General features: G+C 45.4%; 1 protein-coding gene across 1 annotated transcript in view; it reads left to right on the forward strand.

Annotated features, from left to right (window-relative positions):
• The window catches only part of LOC129699890 (rho guanine nucleotide exchange factor TIAM2-like), a 153904-nt gene that overhangs the window by 76192 nt on the left and 56943 nt on the right, over positions 1 to 20769 (forward strand). The window contains exons 12-15 of the mRNA XM_055640028.1: positions 862 to 869; positions 3730 to 3787; positions 6084 to 6332; positions 9473 to 9573. Of these exons, the coding sequence (XP_055496003.1) occupies positions 862 to 869; positions 3730 to 3787; positions 6084 to 6332; positions 9473 to 9573 (416 nt within the window). The remainder of the gene's footprint in view (positions 1 to 861; positions 870 to 3729; positions 3788 to 6083; positions 6333 to 9472; positions 9574 to 20769) is intronic.

The following is a 20769-nucleotide window of genomic DNA, read 5'->3' on the forward strand; positions in this document are numbered from 1 at the left end:
AGTCTGTTTTGTTTTTTTTAACTTGGTAGAGCTCTTGAATTACCTCATACAGTGGGACAGCCCCTTAAGTGGGCCTGTCCCACTTGGGCATCATTTGCATGTCACGCAGATGGCACCCGAAGATTTTGTGAATCCCAAAATCCTGGGGCGTCACGCGCGACCGCGTGTCACTGCCTACGTCACCATGCGCACGTAATGCACGTCATGCGCGCGTAATGCACGCCATTACGACGCACGACGCACGCGTGGGACAGGCCTTTAAGCAACTCAGTAGATGAGCATAAACAGCCTCTGGTTCTTTAGCTGCTACTCGATGTATGGGTACCCCCCCCCCCCCCCCCCCCCCCCCACCACCACCTCACATCAGTCTAAAGAAGGGTCTCGACCCGAAACGTTGCCTATTTCCTTCGCTCCATAGATGCTGCCTCACCATAAGAAACCTGATGCTTTTAGGTCATCTGGCCATAAATAAACCTCTTTGTAGTATAGCTGCTGTTTTCATGTTAGCAAATATCCAAACGTGGGTGTTCGGTTAACTTCGTCTCCATTGATATTGTGTCATGCAGAGAATGACCAAACTTAACTACCTAAACAGTATTTATTGACAACTCCACTTCCGCCAGTCGTTTGGGTGCAGAGTATCGGATGATTCACATGAAAGATTCTTTAGAGCAGACAGAGTCAATTTACTCAGATATAAACTGTTTAACGAGTAAAGGCAACAAACAAATTTCAACACCTATTAAAGGCCTGGTGATATATCCGGGAAACAGTGAGTATGAGAGTAAGTGCATATGGGTCCATTTGTCTTACGGTATCTTGTAGTGGTGCTGTTGTCCTGATTTTTCCACTTCTCCCCAGACAGTGTTGTTTGTTAAGAAAAAGGAGAAACTCATGTTTGTTGGAAAACTCATTAATATTAGGGGGTCACAGCAGTGCTGCCTTATGCCCCTGTCCCACTTAGGAAACCTGAACGGAAACCTCTGGATACTTTGCGCCCCACCCAAGGTTTCCATGCGGTTCCCGGAGGTTTCCATTCAGTCTCCCTACCTGCTTCCACTACCTGCAACCTCCAGCAACCACCTGCAACCTCCAGCAACCACCTGCAACCTCCGGGAACCGCACGGAAACCTTGGGTGGGGCACAAAGTCTCCAGAGGTTTCCATTCAGGTTTCCTAGGTGGGACAGGAGCATTGCAGCGCTTGCAGCACTAGACACCCGGGTTCGATCCTGACTACGGGTGCTGCCTGTACGGAGTCTCCCCGTGAACACGTGGATTTTCTCCGAGATCTTTGGTTTCCTCCCACACTCCAAAGACGTATAGGTTTGTAGGCTAATTGGCGTGGTGCAAATGTAAATTGTCCCCAGTGTGTGCAGGATAGTGTTAGTATGCAGGATCGCTAATCGGTGCGGACTCGGTGGGCCGAAGGGCCTGTTTCCGCGCTGTATCTATGAACTCTGTTGTGTGACATTTTGTTTCAGATAATAATTTTTCACTCTTATCTGAAATTAACATTGAATAATGACATGAAAGATATTTTGATAATGAGTTGGACTTTAAGAGGAGCATTCCAAATAACAAGGGCTTTTACTTTCTCCAAATGTTGCTAAAGTGGCAACATCAGGTAAACTGCAATGTAATCCCAATTTTAATAAATGAATGATGGGAGAGAGAAACAGATAGGCTGTATATTTACTGATGTTCACAAGGATTGTGTGGGCATTTGTGAATTTCTATTGCCACTGTAGTATAAGTGAGGCAAGAAAGATCATGCTTTTCTTGTTACTTCTTCTTTCGTGTCCATCTTCCGTGTTTCAAATGTTGACATCGCTGTCATCGTCCGTCCTGAAAAGGTCGCAGGGTTCCGGCGACAATCAGTGGGAGCCATCACTTGACGGGATAGATGATGGTGGTAGCAGAATTAGCTCAGGATACTTCCAAGTTTCCAGCCCCACAACGTGGACGCTTCTGCTATGGGGCCTTCTTGTTACTCATTCATGATATCTAATATATCTGTGATATCCTGATGTTAAATCAATAACATAATTACCAAACTCTGAAGCAAACACTGAAAAACACAGGAAAAAGACAGTAACAACTGGTTTAGTTTAGAGATACAGCGCGGAAACAGGCCCTACAGCCCACCATGTTCTGACCGACCAGCGACCCCACACACCAACACTATCCTACACACACTAGGGACAATTTTACATTTACACCAAGCCAATTAGACAATAGACAATAGGTGTGGGTGTAGGCCATTCGGCCCTTCGAGCCAGCACCGCCATTCAATGTGATCATGGCTGATCATCCCCAATCAGTACCCCATTCCTGCCTTCTCCCCATATCCCCTGACTCCGCTACCTTTAAGAGCCCTATCTAGCTCTCTCTTGAAAGTATCCAGAGAACCGGCCTCCACCACCCTCTGAGGCAGAGAATTCCACAGACTCACAACTCTCTGTGAGAAAAAGTGTTTCCTCGTCTCCGTTCTGAATGGCTTACCCCTTATTCTTAAACTGTGTCCCCTGGTTCTGGACTCCCCCAACATCGGGAACATGTTTCCTGCCTCTAGCGTGTCCAAACCCTGAACAATCTTATATGTTTCAATAAGATATCCTCTCATCCTTCTAAACCCCAGAGTGTACGAGCCCAGCCGCTCCATTCTCTCCGCATAAGTAACCTACAAACCTACGCCCTTTTTTTATTTTAAAGACACCTGGAATATTTTATATTTCAGTCTATAAGTGTCGAGTTCAAGGATGGAAAAGATGGTCAAAAGATAATGCTAATATTTTATATTTTTACAAAGCCATTATTTGTTACAAAATAGTAGTCTTTCAAATTGTTTGAGCAAAACCATTTACTTTTTCAAATGTTTTGATGCCATTGATTTTTTTATTTTATTTTATTTTATTGGGTTACTGATTCCTTACTGAAACATAACATAAAATAAGCTCAGGAGTGGTAGGAGCGGAATTAGGCCATTTGGCCCATCAAATCTATGCCGCCATTCTATCATGGCTGATCTATCTCTCCCTCCTAACCCCATTCTCCTGCCTTCTACCCCCTAACCCCTGACACCCGCACTAATCAAGAATCTATCTATCTCTGCCTTAAATGTATTTATTGGCTTGTCTTCCACAGCAGCCTGTGGCAATGAATTCCACAGATTCACCACCATCTCACTAAAGAAATTCCTCCTGACTAAATAAAATAAGGGCCTGTCCCACTTGGCTGTCATTTGCGCGCAAATTTGCGACGTGACACTCGGCCTGTGGTCTCAGGAGCTGCAGACTCCGGCAGCGGGAGGCAGCTGATCAGGAGGTCCGGGCCGTTGAGGAGGAGGATGCTCACCGTCGGGGTTCGCCGTCGGCGTTCCACCAGCCCGGCGTGAGGGCCTGAACATCGGGCCACCCGGGGCGGCGACTGCGGGTGCTCGGAAGGCCCCGACCACGGATGAACATGGAGGGGAGGCTGGCTGGACTATGGTGCCATCCTCACCTTGGTGCCATTTATGTTATGTTGTGTCGTGGACTTTCTGTGTTTGTGCTTTTTTTTAATTCAATTTCAATTTTATTTTTAATATGTTTTATTATTTATTTATTATTTATTTATTTTTTTAATGATTTTTTTTTTATGACACTGCCTGTAAGGGAAATTCATTTTGTTGTCTCAAATTGAGACAATGACAATAAATTTGAATACAATACAATACAATACAATACAAGTACAAGTATTCTCTGTTCGTGACTGACGTGCTTCCTGGCGGACTGGCTGACAAACAAGGTACTTTTATCTCTATATATGCGATAAATGGTGTGCTTGTGTTTGGCACTGGAATATGATATCCTCGTGTTTTGCTTGGGCAGCTTACACCCCAGCGGTATGAATATTGACCTCTAAGTAACCCTTGCTTTCCCTCTCTCTCCCCGTCCCTCCCCCTTCCCAGTTCTCCCACCAGTCTGACTGTCCCTGATTACATTTTATCTCTGTTTGCTCTGTGGTTACCTTCCCCTAGCTAACAATGATCTATTCTACATTTTCCCAGATCTCCACCCACTTTAATGTCTTGTTCTCACACCTTATACTTACTTATCTCTGTATCTACCCTCCCCCCCGACTCTCAATCAGAAGAAGGGTCTCGACCCAAACCGTCACCCATTCCTCCTCCCCAAAGATGCTGCCTGTCCCACTGAGTTACTCCAGCAGTTTGTGTCTGTATGTGGTACTCTACTTGGTTTCGAACCATCAGAAGGTCTAGTTGTGATAACTATCCCCTGTAAAACATTTCTTTTAAATAGCCTCATGTAGTTTAGTTTAGCTTAGTTTGGAGATACAACGTGGAAACAGGCCTTTCGGCCACCGAGACTACACCGAACAACTATCCCCGTACATTAACACTATCCTACACACACTAGGAACAATTTACAATTATACCAAGCTAATGAACGTAAACAACCTGTATGTCTTTGGAGCGTGGGAGGAAACCAACAATCTTGGAGAAAACCCATGCAGTCACGGTGAGAACTTGCAAACTACGTACAGACAGCGCCTGTAGTCGGGATCGAACCCGGGTCTCCGGCGCTGCAAGCGCAGTGAAGCAGCAACTCTACCGCTGCGCCACCGTGCCGCCCTTTGTGAATGAGGCCAGAGTTGACACCATTGCTGGAAGGCTTTGCTGAGACTCTGTCGGCACTTGGACAAGAATTCCATTAAGGCAAGGTCCCAAACTGGATGTTACATGCTAATTATGTATTAAACTCAAATAATCCGACACCCTCAGGACTTTGATAGTGCCAGACGAACAGATATTCCAGGCTATTGGATGTTTTAACTATTAATTCCCCAGCATAAGTTAATTTCATTTGTTTTTAATATGCCATACAGTAATATGATTTTTCTATTGAATCCAGTGAGTTTAAAGGTAATGGGAAATAAAATCTATGAGTCTCCGCTTTTCAGAAAAGCGCATGATTGGAGCCTTCCTGCAGTTTGTTCCTGTCCTTTACCCCAGCAATGAACTTTTCTGAAGTCAGTATGATGAGTTGCTCTCTGCCCAATATGTGCTATTCCTCTGGCGGGCATGCATTTCTACAAGAAACTAAGGCTAGAAAGGAGAAAGTGATCCTGAGTTCTCAACTTGGGTTAGTTTGCTTGAGCGCAAGAGGGCAGCACAGTGGTGCAGTGGTAGAGTTACTGCCTTACAGTGGCAGAGACCCGGCTTCGACCCTGACTACGGGCGCTGTCTGTACAGAGTTAGTTCCTTCTCCCCGTGACCTGCGTGGGTTTTCTCCAAGATCTTCGGTTTCCTCCCACAGACCCACAAGTTTGTAGGTTAATTGTCTTAGTGTAAATGTAAATTGTCCCAGGTGTGTGTAGGGTAGTGTTAATGTGCGGGGACCGCAGACTCGGTGGGCCGAAGGGCCTGTTTCCGCGCTGTATCTCTAAACTAAACTAAAAAACAAAATGCTACACTAAAAGCCCAGTCCCCCGGTACGAGTTCATTCCAAGAGCTCCCCCGAGTTTGCCCCGATTCGAACTCAGAGATTTACGGTAATGGCCACTCGTCGGTACTCGGGGCTCTCGTGGACATTTTTCAACATGTTGAAAAATCTTCACGCGTCTTCCCGTGCTTACCTGTCATTAGCGAGTCTTCCCGAGTACCTGCCGTTAGCGTTACGAGCCGCTAATAGACGTCCCCGAGCTCCGACGTACCCGCTACGTTCATTCTCCGTGCTTACAATGAGTTTGATTGTTTTTAAACTCGGGAGAACTCTTGGAATGAACTCGTACCGTGGGGCAGGGCTATAACTATTTTACTAAACAACAGCATAAATTGACATATGCCTCAAATTGTATGCTATAAAAATAATGCTGTTATTATTTCTTTTACATTTGAATAAAAGAAAAGTAGAACATGTTGAAACCAAAAATATATGCTAGCGCTGGTTAGCATGCATGGCTAGCTTGGTTTGCATATGCTAGCTTCGTTAGCATGCATGGCTGGTATCCTGTTGTCAAAGTCAAAGTGATAATGTGGGTAACTTCCTGAGCATTCATGATGTGTTCTGCTTTCCTTTAGGTGCCAGGGTTGGAGATGAGATCTTAATAATAAATGGAGCAGTGGTTGCAAATCTCCACCATAGATGTATTGAATCGTTGTTTGCAGAAAATCATCTAATACTTACAGTCAGACGCTTTTCCTCTGACTGGACCCAAACTGTAACAGGCGGAAATGATGCATTAAACCAGATAACAATTCCACCACCTCCTGGCCAATCCAAACTACTGGAGGAATTTGTGGATAATCACCTCCTTCCTGTCCCCTCTGGTGAGTTTCTGGCTTTCTTTTTAACTGCGAGGCAATAATTGTAAGCTGAGTCGCACTTTAAAAGAGCAATCATGCACGTTTAAAATATCACTGATGTCACGTACGAGGAGTGATTCAGAGCTTAGCATCTGAGCCGCAGTCTTGTGAAGAATCTTGCACATCATGGGCACTTCAGGCCAACACTAGGTTTGAGCACCAGGTTTGTAGCAAATAATATGTTGCCTTCTTTGTACAAAAATGGCAAAAATCCTAATCATCTCCAACGTTCTATTTTTGCTTACAAAGAGAGTGTGTGGAGAAAATAATATGATGTACTTTGGGGGAATGTTGCATGGAATATCCTGATAATCTGTTAACTTTGGTCTTTCGATACCTGTTGTTCCCACGAGTGAACAAACAAACTGCCTCCATTAGCCATCAATGTTATAGTGCACAGCATTACAGTTTGAGTTATTTCTTGTTTTCATTTTAAGAGTTCAATTTGATAATCTTCTTAAAGATTGACACAAAATGCTGGAGTAACTCAGCAGGACAGGCAGCATCTCTGGACCAAAGAAAGTCTGAAGAAGGATCTCGACCTGAAACGTCACCCACTCCGTCTATCCAGAGATGCTGCCTGTCCCGCTGAGTACTCCAGCATTTTGTGTCTATCATCAGTGTAAACCAGCGTCTGCAGTTCCTTCCTACACATGATTGTGTTTGCACCCTTTTGTTCACTGTGTGTTGAGAAAGAGCTGCTAAACTTGAATGTAGATGTTGAGGATACTCTGAAACAATGCGTTTTGTATCTATCTTCATAACAAGTGTACTTCCAAAACAATAGTGAAAGTGGAGGGAGTTTCGCCAGTTTAGGTTAAAAATTCCTAACACAGAGGTATTAGGGAAACAATGTGAACTTGAAGTAAGTTACCAGGACCAGATGGAAAGCATCCAATTAATTTCAGGGAAATTTGGGTTTAGTTTAGAGATACAGCACGGAAACAGTCCCTTTGGCCCACCGAGTCCACACCGACCAGCGATCCCCGCACATTAATACTACCCTACAGACACTGGGGATAATTTACACTTATACCAAGCCAATTAACCTACAAATGTGTACGTCTTTGGAGTGTGGGAAGAAACCTAAGATCAACGGAGAAAACCCACGCAGGTCACGGGGAGAACGTACAAACTCCTACAGGCAGCACCCGTAGTCGAGATTGAACCTGGGACTCTGGCGATGTAATGCCCCTGTCCCACTTAGGAAACCTGAACGGAAACCTCTGGAGACTTTGCGCCCCACCCAAGGTTTCCGTGTGGTTGCAGGTGGTTGCCGGAGGTTGCAGGTAATGGAAGCAGGTAGGGAGACTGACAAAAACCTCCGGGAACCGCACGGAAACCTTGTGTGGGGCGCAAAGTCTCCAGAGGTTTCCGTTCAGGTTTCCTAAGTGGGACAGGGGCATAAGGCATCGCCAAAGTCCCGGGTTCAATCTCGACTACGGGTGCTGCCTGTAGGAGTTTGTACGTTCTCCCCGTGACCTGCGTGGGTTTTCTCCGTTGATCTTAGGTTTCTTCCCACACTCCAAAGACGTACACATTTGTAGGTTAATTGGCTTGGTGTAAGTGTAAATTGTCCCCAGTAGTTGCTGTGGTACACGTTGAGTTCCTGAAGGCTTTTGATGAAGTGCCACATAAACACCTAACAGCACGTGGCATAAAGGAGTGTTGGTAGCATAGATACATAGTGATACAGTGTGGAAACAGGCCCTTCGGCCCATCTTGCCCATACTGGCCAACATGTCCCTGCCCGCTTTGGTCCATATCCCTCCATACTTGTCCTATCCATGTATTTGTCTAACTGCTTCTTAAATGTTTGTATAGTCCCAGCCTCAACTACCTCCTCGGGCAGCTTGTTCCATGCATCCACCACCCTTTGTGGGAAAGAGTTACCCCTCAGATTCCTATTAAATCTTTTCCCCTTCATCTTAAACCTATGTCCTCTGGTCCTCGATTCATCTCTTCTGGGCAAGAGACCCGATCTATTCCTCTCATAATCTGGCAATAATCTCTTATAATCATAATTGCATTGGCTAAAAACCTAATAATTCGGCCCACCGAGTACACACCAACCAGCGATCCCTGCAAACTAACACTATCCTACACACACTCGGGACAATTTTACATTCATGCCAAGCCAATTAACCTACAAACCTGTACGTCTCTGGAGTGTGGGAGGAAACCGAAGATCTCGGAGAAAACGTACACAGGGAGAACGTACGAACTCCGTACAGACAGCACCCGTAGTCTGGATCGAACTCGGGTCTCTGGCGCTGTAAGGCAGCAACTCTACCGCTGCACCACCGTGCCGTCTATAGTACATGACATTGAATTTTAACTGCTTGGAATAGTCGTGTATTAATGCAACCTTTAAATTTTTCTCATTGTTTTGAATAAAGTGGGCGCTGCTATAGTTTTACTAAGTCCAAGCAGTAAACATTTGTGTAACTAATTGAAATTTCCCATGCAAATATACAGTGCCTTTGTCTGATGAAAGATTGCACAGAAATTATGAAATTCTCTTCTAATCCCTCCTCCACATTCAATGTGTTATTTATTGACCACTATTTTAATATTTAGCTTTCAATCTATATTGCAATAACTTGTTTCCTCACGGTGGTCTGTTTAATCCAACTGGTTTGATAGCAGTAATTGGAATTAAGAGGGGTGTCATGGCTTGTCATCGAGTGAGCAGTTAAAGCCCTGTCCCACGGTACGAGTTCATTCCAAGAGCTCTCCCTTGGTTAAAAAAAATCAAACTCGTGGTAAGCACGGAGAATGAACGTAGCGGGTACGTCGGAGCTCGGGTCGTCTCTTAGCGGCTCGTAACGCTAACGGCAGGTACTCAGGAAGACTCGCTAACTAACGGCAGGTAAGCACGTGAAAACTCGTGAAGATTTTTCAACATCTTGAAAAATGTCCACGAGAGCCCCGAGTACCGACGAGTGGCCATTACCGTAAATCTCCGAGTTCGAATCGGGGCAAACTCGGGAGAGCTCTTGGAGTGAACTCCTACCGTGGGACAGGGCTATTAAAGTAAATTTAAATCTGTGGGAGATTTTATATGGAAAATATTTGACGAATAAATCTTGAATAAATTTCAGATTTTGCCTGTGTGCCGGAGATCCCTGCGCTAACAAGAAGTGTCACAACAGACTGCATCGAGCCACACAATCAGGCTGACATCGCAGAAACACTTTTACAGGTAAGCGATGGAATTAAGCAAATGTTACAGGTGTTGCTGACTAGTCAAGAGGCGAGAGGTAGAATTATTGCTCTTAACGATGGAACCTTTTGACCAGTACGTGCTGTTTACTGTGTACAGTGTTAAAGGGGATGGGTGGTACTAATCAACTATGGCGGCCACTTCCTCTTTGAAGCAAAATAAATATCACACCCGGGAGAAAAGTGTTGGGGGGTTTTTCAGCAACTGACATCCTGGCTGGATTTCTCTGGAAACACCTTAATTTAGGTTTCAAAATATTTTTCAACAAGCCATCGGTCATTCAGGAAGGGCATCTGAAACGTAACATTGGTGGATGTAGAGAGAGTCAAGAGTGTTTTATTGTCATGTGTCCCAGATAGAACAATGAAATTCTTACTTGCAGCAGCACAACAGAATATGTAAACATAGTACACTGTAAACAATATAATAAATGAGAAAAAAGGTTCAGTGTGTGTGTATATATATATTATATACATACGCCAAATTTAAGATGACAGTAGACTATGATCAACATTAAGGTAGACAGAAAACGCTGGAGTAACTCAGCAGAACAGGCATCATTTCTGGAGAGAGGGAATGGGTGACGTTTCGGGTCGAGACCCTTCTTCAGACTGGTTAGGGATAAGGGAATCGAGAGATATAGACGATGATGTGGAGAGATAAAGAACAAAAGAGATACAAAAAAAGTAACGATGATAAAGGAAACAGGCCATTGTTAGCTGTTTGTTGGGTGAAAACGAGAAGCTGGTGCAACTTGCATGGGGGAGGGATAGAGAGAGAGAGGGCATGTCAGGGCTACTTGAAGTGAGAGAAATCAATATTCATACCACTGGGCTGTAAGCTGCCCAAGCAAAATATGACATGCTGTTCCTCCAATTTGCGTGTAGCCTTGTCCATTGTTCCTTATCTCTCTACATCATCTTCTATATCTTTCGTTTCCCGTATCTGTAATCAGTCTGAAGAAGAGTCTCGACCCGAAACGTCACCCATTCCTTCTCTCCAGAGATGCTGCCTGTCCTGCTGAGTTACTCCAACATTTTCTGTCTATTTTTGTTTAGTTTAGAGATACAGCATGGCAACAGGCCCTTCGGTCCACGGGGTCCCGCGCCAACCAGCAATCCCTGCAAATTAACACTACCCTACACCCACTAAGGACAATTGTTTTACACGTACCAAGCCAATTGGTCTTCAAACCTGTACGTCTTTGGAGTGTGGGAGGAAACCAAAGATCTCGGAGGAAACCCACACGGTCTATCTTCAGTTTCTGCAGTTCCTTCCTACACATGATCAGCATTAAGCTATCTGGACTACACTTCTTCCCACCCTGCTTCCTGTACTCGGGGGGGTCAGGTAAGCAGAGATGTTTTTTCAGCATGATGAAAAATGTCCATAAGTTAAAAAAAATAGCCCCGAGTACCTTCAGCTGGCATAACGAGCCGCTCCGCTATGTCCACGGACTCCTACAGACTCGTTACAAACATTCTGCGAGTTTCTAAACTCAGGAGAATTTGTGAATAACTCGGGGGAAAGTGGGACAGGCCCTTTGCTGCAGCACTTTGTGTCTTATTCTGTCAACCAGCATCCACAATTCGCCACGGTGGTGCAGCGGTACTGTTGCTGCCTTACAGCGCCAGAGACTAGGATTCAATCCCGACTATGGGTGCTGTCCGTATGGAGTTTGTACGTTCCCCTCGTGACCTGTGTGGGTTTTCTCCGCGATCTTCGGCTTCCTCCCACACTCCAACGATTTGTCGTTTAATTGACTTGGTGTAAATGTAAATTGTCCCTTGTGTGTGTGGGATTGTGTTAATGTGCAGGGATCGCTGGTTGGTGCGGACTCAGTGAGCCGTAGGACCTGTTTCCGCCCAGTTTCTCTAAACACAACTAAATGTCTTTTTTTCCACTGTTCTGAAATCCTTGGGCATTTTTTCTCTTCCTCCATCCAATGGTCATTTTTAGCTCCTTTCATCTCCACCATTTGCATTTCTCCCAGTCCTACTGCTCCTCATTCGCAGATCTTTAGCATGTACAAAGTGCAGACATTGACAGTGTGCTTCAGCGTGCTTCCAGTGAATGGACCGGAGGCTTTTCATGCGCTGTTGAATGTTCCTTCTCTATCTGTGAGGCAAGGATGACTTTGAACGCAACCGCCAAAATGCTCGTTCACCAGCTCAATACTTGAAGCACAATGTCCTTGGATGGTGAAGATAGAAAGATTTCTCATTAGTCTATTTTTTGTTTAGTTTAGAGGCACAGCACGGAAACAGGCCCTTCGGCCCACCGTGTCCGTGGCGACCAGCGATCCCCGCACACTAACACTACCCTACACACACTGGGGACATTTTTTACATTCACCAAGCCAATTAACCTGCAAACCTGTACGTCTTTGGAGTGTGGGAGGAAACAGAAGATCTCGGAGAAAACCCCCGCGGTCACGGGGAGAACGTACAAACTCCGTACAGACAGCACCCGTAGTTGGGATTGAACCCGGGTCTCCGGCATTATTCGCTGTAAAGCAGCAACTCTACCGCTGCGCCACCCGCTGTACACGGGGTTAGGTCCATTTTGTGAAGCTGCCTGTCCCGCTGAGTTGCTCCAGCATTATGTCTGTCTTCATTTTCTGAGTTAAATAAAAAACACAGAGTGCTGGAGGAACTCAGCGGGCCAGGCAGAATCTGTGGAGGGAATAGATTAGGACTTGTTTTGGGCCAGGGTCCTTCTTCAGTAGGAAGGAACTGCAGATCCGGCATGATATTCTTCCGATTTAAATCGGAATTCCGATTTTTTTGTTTTCCTATTTGTCAATTTTTTGTTCCCCGATTATTTGGCGGCCAATCAACTACTGTCTCTAAGGGGGTTGAGTCCAATCACCGACCAGCTTCCCTTAAAATTCCCGTCCAATCAACTAATCGGTCTCCTCCCGACTAATCAGTCGCTGTTTCCAAGGGCATTGTGTCCAATCACATAATCCGCTGGTCACTCGGCGGCCAATCAGATGCAGACTCTGAGGGGCATTGCGACCAATCACCAACCAGCTTCCCTTACTGAAACAGACGATGGCTGCAGCCAGCACAGAGAGAGAGAGAGAGAGAGAGAGAGGGGGAGGGGATGCAAGAAAGCTGCTATGACATATAATACACAATAAACTGTACTACATATACGCAATACATACCCATTAAAAAAAAAATCAGCCAAATGGTACCACGTAAAAATACTGATTTCCTCAGCAAAATACTGATTTTCAGGTACTAGAATACTAAAATGCTCTGACAAAACTTGGCAGCTCTGCATCATCACCTAGCCCACAGCCAACAATAGACCTTTGTGGGCTCCATGTTTCCTTGATCATCATTACTTTTTGCATTTCTTTCATTTATTTCTTATCTCTATACCATCATCTATATCTCGTTTCCATTTCTCATGACTCTCAGTCTGATGAAGGGTCTCAACCTGAAACGTCACCCATTCCGTCTCTCCAGAGATGCTGCCTGTCCCGCTGAGTTATTCCAGCATTTTGTTCTATCCCCTCGTTTTCTGCTTTTCTATGAAGCGTTGATATATTTAAGTGACTAACCAACTATGCCAAACATTTCTCTCAAAATCGGAGATGCTATTTTTTGGCAAAGTAGTAAGCTTAGAATCTAGCGGCTGTATACTATATAGGTAAACTTGCTTTAGTGCAGGATTAATCTTGTGTTTCCACTATGCAAAATGTTATATTTTCTGTATTTATTTCCCATTTAGTAAAGCTGCCATAGTTACTGCAGCGCATCGTAATTTCACAGCTGAAGTTTTCCTCATTTACACTAGATTGCCTTTCGTAAGCAGTGGCATATAATATGAAGTCCCAAAATATACTAATGCTCTTAATGTTACAGTAGTTTATGTGACAAAACAAAATTAAAACATTTCTTATACATAAAACTGGTAATAAATTCAAGGAGGAGTACTGATTTTGACTTTTTTTTATACCTTAATTTACAAAATTGCAATGTGGAATTGGTTTATGCATGAATTTATTCTTGCAGCAGTTTCATAGCACAAGGGTTTGGAACAAGTTGAAAGCTGCTTAAATGACAAGGACTGCATTACCAAATATATCCAGGTTAATGAAGTTTAAAGGCGATTTAAGGAAAGGGCGCCCCCTGGTGGTACTGTATAGAAAACAAGTCTTAAGCCTTCAAACAATTCAAATCAATACTATACTGTACCAGCAGGGGCACCACACGATTGGCAGCCCCGCCAACAGTCTGTCTGTTTTTCATCCTTTTTTTGTTATTTTTTGTGTGTTTTCAAAGTTTGTGTAAATGTTCTCTGGTTTGTTTTATGTAGGGGGTGGGGGAGGGGGAGGGAGTCGGGGGAAACTTTTTTTCAACCTCTCACCTTGCCGGAGATGCGATTGTTTTCCTGTTCGCATCTCCAGTCACTCTGCGGCCTAACATCATGGAGCTAGAGGCCTTGCTCTGGATTGACTTTGAGCCCCACTGCACGGCGTGGACTTACCATCGGAGCTGATCCCTTGCCTGAGATCGCTCCAACCACGGCCTGCGAACTTTACCATCGAGGAGCTCGCAGTCTCTGGTGGAGGCCGTAGATGTCCGAGCCCCAACGACACAGAAGGTTCGACAAGCCCCGACCCGGGATCCGATCGCCGGCGCAGGGGAGCTGAGATTCCCCCCCGATGTGAGTGCTTGATCGTCCCGACACGGAGGGCCCTAACGCCGCCGGCGATGGGAGTAAGATCGTCCCATCAACGGAAGGCTCGAGGCCCCTGACCGCGGGTGAACAAAGAAGGGAAGAGATTGAACTTTTTTCGCCTTCCATCACAGTGAGGAATGTGGAGGAGTCACTGTGGTGGATGTTTTATGTTATAATGTGTTTTGTGTGACTTGTTGCTTTTTATTGGTATAACTGTATGGCAAATGAAATTCCTCGTATGTTGCATAACATACTTGGCTAATAAAGTATTATTGTATTTGCATTGGTTTTCTCCCGCTGCCTTGCAATTAAGCCATTTCCTAGTTAGTTTAGTATATTGTCATGTGTACCGAGGTACAGTGGAAAGCTTTTGTTGCGCATTAACCAGTCAGCGGAAAGACAATACAGGATTACAATCGAGCCATCTACAGTGTATAGATACATGATAAGGGAATAATGTTTAGTGCAAGGTAAAGCCAGCAAGGATAGTATGAGGATCACCAATGAGGTAGATAGTTGTTCAGCACTGCTCTCTGGGTGTGGTGGGATGATTCAGTTGCCTGATAACAGCTGAGAAGAAACTGTCATTGAATCTGAAGCTGTGCGTTTTCACACCTATACCTTTTGCCTGATGGAGATAGGTGATGGGAGCATTTAATTGTAGGTGCACTGAGTTGGGTCTTGGGGAATGTAGAAGTATCTGTACTCTATTTTGCAATATTACGCAGCATCGAAGCCTTTGTCATCAAGAACCAACTAAGATGTGTCGGTCATGTTGTTCGGATGGAAGATGAGCATCTACCAAAGCAAACCTCCTACTCCCAGCTTAAAGAGGGCAAACGGAAAAGAGGTGGACAAAAGAAGAGATTCAAAGACGCCTTAAAAGCCAGCATGAAGAAATGTGAAATCGACATCGACAATTGGGGAAACCAATGCCAAGGACAGGAAACTCTGGCGAACCATCATCCAAGAAGGAACAGCGACCTTCAAAGCCAAGAGATGCGCAGAATTAGAAGAAAAGAGAAGAAAACGGAAAGAGAGGCAGCAACAACCAAAGCCCGATCTGCCATCTGGAATTATCTGTCCTAAATGCCGAAGACCTTTCAAAGCCAGGATTGGACTCATAAGCCACCTGAGAGTCCATAAAAACAACAGAATGTAGACCATCATCCTCGACCTCGGGGGATAGCCACGACGATGAGGCTTACACTGAAGGTTTCTTCTCTGGTTAGATTATCATACATATTGCGGATATATTTTACAGTGCAAGTGTGAACCAAATAGCATTAATCACTTTGTAGATAGACACAGAAAGCTGGAGTAACTCAGTAGGTCAGACAGCATCTCTGGAGAAAAGGAATGGGTGACGTTTCGGGTCTTCAGACTGAGAGTCTGTGTGCTAGGTGAGAACGATACAGAGAAGATGTTTTTGAAGCTGGTACTCATTTTCCCCTAGCGAACACCTAACAATGACCTGTTACTTTTTTGCATATCTTTCATTCATTTGTTCTATATCTCTCTACTTCACCGTCTATATCTCTTGTTTCCCTTTCCCCTGACTCTCAGTCTGAAGAAGGGCCTCAACCTGAAACGTCACCTATTCCTTCTCTCCAGAGATGCTGCCTGACCCACTGAGTTTCTCCAGCGTTTTGTGTCTATCTTTGGTTTAAACCAGCATCTGCAGTTCCTTCCTACACATTGTCCAGATTGTTTTGGGAACCTCAAGAACAGAAAGTTTGCTTTAATGGATTTTACATTAAGTTTGTTTGGTGTTTCTGTGTATCTACCCACTGCTGCTTTGCTCACGAGTTTGCATGAGTAAAATGCATGGCCTTGATGAGTCTGCATCTATCAGTGTTCCGTAGAAAAAAAGTTATATTTCATGTTGTAAATTGCAGATAGTGAAGATAATTGTGAAAGATTGCAGCAGGATCTGGATCGATTGGCCAGGTGGGCTGAGGGATGGTTGATGGAGTTTAATACAGAGAAGTGTGAGGTGTTGCATTTTGGGAAGTCTAACAAGGGCAGGACCTACACAGTGAACGGTAGGCCTCTGGGGTGTGTTTTAGAGCAGAGGGATCTAGGAGTGCAGGTGCATGGTTCCTTGAAGGTGGAGACACAGGTAGATAAGGTGGTCAAAAAGGCTTTCGCACATTGGGCTTCATTAGTAAGAGTATTGAGTATAGAAGTTGGGTGAACATGTTTCAGTTGTATGACATTGGTGAGATCACATTTAGAATATTGTGTTCAGTTCTGGGCACCATGTTATAGGAAAGATGTTGTCAAGCTGGAAAGGGTACAGAGAAGATTTACGAGGATGTTGGGCAGAACTAGAGGGTCTGAGCTATAGTGCGAGGTTGAGTAGGCTGGGTCTCTATTCCTTGGAGCGCAGGAGAATGAGGGGTGATCTTATAGAGGAGAAAAAGATCATGAGGAATAGATCAGAGAGATGCACAGTCTCTTGCCAAGAGTAGGTGAATCGAGGACCAGAGGACAGGTTTAAGGTGAAAGGGAAAAGATTGAATAGGAATCTGAGGGGTAACTATTTCACACTAAGGGCGGTGGGTGTATGGAACAAGCTGCCAGAGGACATAGTTGAGGGACATGGACCAAACGTGGGCTAGTGTAGCAATGACATGTTGGCTGATGTGGGCAAGTTGGGCCATGGCCATCTTGTTGGAGATTATTTTCAAAACTAAACCTGTTTGTATTTTTGACTTTATTTGCTCTCAGATTTTCTCCTGTTAATTGCTCTTAATTTGACATTAAATTACCCACTCTGACTTGCACTTCCTTGTTCAGGATTAATTTCACGATCCTTCAATCCTTCAGTTAGTTAAGGAATTTGCATGGTTGTTTGCAGTGTTCCCTAAAGATCCCTGATGACACCAGCCAGTTCCATCAGTGCACACCCAAAAGCATTCATTCATTCATCATCGTTGAAAACATTAGCGACGCAGTGGTGCTGGTTTCCAAACGGGAACGGTGACGGACGCACCACATGTCTCTGTCCGCTAGTTCCTGCGGACTTCCGCCACTGGGTGTGTAGGATTGTGGTGTGTGTGCTTTATCATCATTCCTTACAGTGCTATGTACAACAGTGATCGGTACTTCCACATGCTAAAAGCATGCAGTGAAAATTATCTTGAAGATTAAATAAGCAAAGACAAGCCTAACCAATTATCCAATCTATTCATCAACATGATCACAGAAATGTTTGAATTATTAATATGCCAACAGAATATTCTCAAATTACTTAAGTTATTAAGACCGAGCTATTTAGTTTGATATGATATGTTGCGATATGATAGAACTTTATTTATCCCAGGAGGGAAATTGATCTGCCAACGGTCATGAAACACAAAATACATGAAACATTAAATTAAAGTGATGAGTGGAAACAATTGGGGATGTGCAAAGATTGGGGAGGGGGGTCAGTCTACCCTATGACAGAAGGGGGAGCTGTTGTACAGTTTGATAGCCACATTTAAGAACAGGAGCCTGAAATCTGCAACATCCAGGTTCAGGAATAGCTGCTCATCAGGCTATTAAACTCAACTTCGAACAAAACTCTGAACTATCAAAACTCTCCACTGATGAGCACCAGACCACCATATCTAGCACCATCACCGACTTCATCAATTCCCACGCCCTGCCCGACCAAGCTTCCAACCTCATCGTTCCCCAGCCCCGCACGGCCCGTTTTTACCTTCTCCCCAAAATCCACAAACCCGGCTCTCCCGGCAGACCCATTGTCTCTGCTTGTTCATGCCCCACCGAACTCATCTCCACATACCTTGACTCCATACTATCCCCCTTGGTCAAATCCCTTCCCACCCATGTTCTAGACACCTCAGACACTCTCCGCCGCCTCCGCGCATTCCACTCTCTAGGCCCTCACCCCCTCATCTTCACCATATATGTCCAGTCACTCTACACCTCCATCCCCCACCAGGATGGCCTCAAAGCCCTCCGGTTCTTCATCGACCAGAGGAGCAACCTATACCCAGCCACTGACACTCTCCTCCGCCTAGCGGAGTTGGTCCTCACCCTCAACAACTTTACGTTTGACTCCTCCCATTTCCTCCAAACACAAGGCGTAGCTATGGGCACACGCATGAGCCCCAGCTACGCCTGCCTCTTTGTCGGGTACGTTGAACAATCCTTGTTCAATACATACCAGGGCCCCATCCCCGACCTCTACCTCCGTTACATTGACAACTGCTTTGGGGCCACCTCCTGCACCCACACACAACCGACTGACTTCATCCACTTCACCACCAACTTCCATCCGGCACTCCAATACACCTGGACCATTTCCGACACTTCCCTACCATTCCTTGACCTCACCATCTCCATCGCAGGGGACAGACTTCTGACCGACATACACTACAAACCAACTGACTCACATGGCTATCTGGACTACACGTCTTCCCACCCTGCCCCCTGTAAAGACTCCATCCCCTACTCCCAATTCCTCCACCTACGCCGCATCTGTTCCCAGGATGAGACGTTCCACACCAGGGCATCGGAAATGTCCTCGTTCTTCAGGGAACGGGGATTCCCCTCCGCCACCATAGATGAGGCTCACACCAGGGTCTCATCCATACCCCGCAACACTGCTCTCTCTCCCCATCCCCGCACTCGCAACAAGGGCAGAGTCCCCCTAGTCCTCACCTTTCACCCCACCAGCCGGCAAATACAACAAATAATCCTCCGCCATTTCCGCCACCTCCAACGTGACCCCACCACTCGCCACATCTTCCCATCTCCCCCTATGTCTGCCTTCCGCAAAGACCGCTCCCTCCACAACTCCCTTGTCAATTCTTCCCTTCCCTCCCGTACCACCCCCTCCCCGGGCACTTTCCGTTGCAACCGCAAGAAATGCAACACCTATCCCTTCACCTCCCCCCTCGACTCCATTCAAGGACCCAAGCAGTCGTTCCAGGTGTGACAAAGGTTCACCTGTATCTCCTCCAACCTCATCTACTGCATCCGCTGCTCTAGATGTCAGCTGATCTACATCGGGGAGACTAAGCGGAGGTTGGGCGATCGTTTCGCCGAACACCTCCGCTCAGTCCGCAATAACCTACCTGAACTCCCGGTGGCTCAGCACTTCAACTCCCCCTCCCATTCCCAATCCGACCTCTCTGTCCTGGGTCTCCTCCATTGCCAGAGTGAGCAACACCGGAAATTGGAGGAACAGCACCTCATATTCCGCCTGGGTTGCTTGCGTCCGGATGGCATGAACGTTGAATTCTCCCAGTTTTGCTAGCCCTTGCTGTCTCCTCCCCTTCCTTAACCCCCAAGCTGTCTCCTCCCATCCCCCCCGCCCTTGGGATCCTCCTCCTCCCTTTTTCCTTCCTTCTCCCCCATCAGCCTGAAGAAGGGTTTCGGCCCGAAACGTCGCCTATTTCCTTCGCTCCATAGATGCTGCATTTTTGTGTACCTTCGATCTACCAGCATCTGCAGCTCCTTCTTGAACACTCTGAACTATAACAGCCTATTGCACTTGATCTGTTTATTGATGTGTGTATATATATATATATATATATATATATTCTATGCTATATGGACACACTGAACTGTTCTGTATTTATGCCTACAATATTCTGTTGTGCTGCAGCAATGCAAGAATTTCATTGTCCCATCTGGGACACATGACAATAAACTCTCTTGACTTGACTTGATGGGTCTCCTGTGGCGTTCTGTCCTGCATCTTGGTAGAACCGGTTGCTGAAGGTGCTCCTCAGGTCGACTAGTGTGTCATGGAGTGGGTGTGCTGTATTGTCCAAGATGCTTTACGTACTAACGTTACATTAAAAGCTATTTGTAACAGAGCAGTATTAGATTTATAGTGTGGTAGAGCATCTAACAACTGCATTTGTTAGAATTATCCTTTGTACATTAAGGTTTTTAAATGATTATGCTTGTTGTTGAAAATGCAAGTTGGTGTCAGTCACGTGAAGTAATTAATGGGATCCCAGTTTGCAAAACTTAACTGTGAGTGATGCATCTTGCATGGCCTATTTTCAATATTGACATTTTGTCATGAATTTGCTTCTTACCCAAGCCTGCAGTACCATTTAGTTTAGTTTAGAGATACAGCGTGGAAACAGGCCGCTCGGCCCACCGACCAACGATCCCCGCACAATAACACTATCCTACACACACTGGGGATAATTTTTACATTTGCCAAGCCAATTAACCTACAAACCTGTACGTCTTTGGAGTGTGGGAGGAAACCGACGATCTCGGAGAAAACCCACGCAGGTCACGGGGAGAACGTACAGACAGCACCCGTAGTCGGGATTGAACCTGGGTCTCTGGCGCTGCAAGGCCCCTGTGAATAATGGCAAATGTCATGAGCTTTGCTTGATAGCAAGATTTGGTCCCAGGTCAATACATGTTCCCAGATATTGGGATTTTATGACACTAACTATTTTACGCCTAACTTCCAAGATTAATTTCCAAAGA

This window comes from Leucoraja erinacea, chromosome 8 (assembly GCF_028641065.1).
Source record: "Leucoraja erinacea ecotype New England chromosome 8, Leri_hhj_1, whole genome shotgun sequence".
NCBI lineage: Eukaryota > Metazoa > Chordata > Chondrichthyes > Rajiformes > Rajidae > Leucoraja > Leucoraja erinaceus.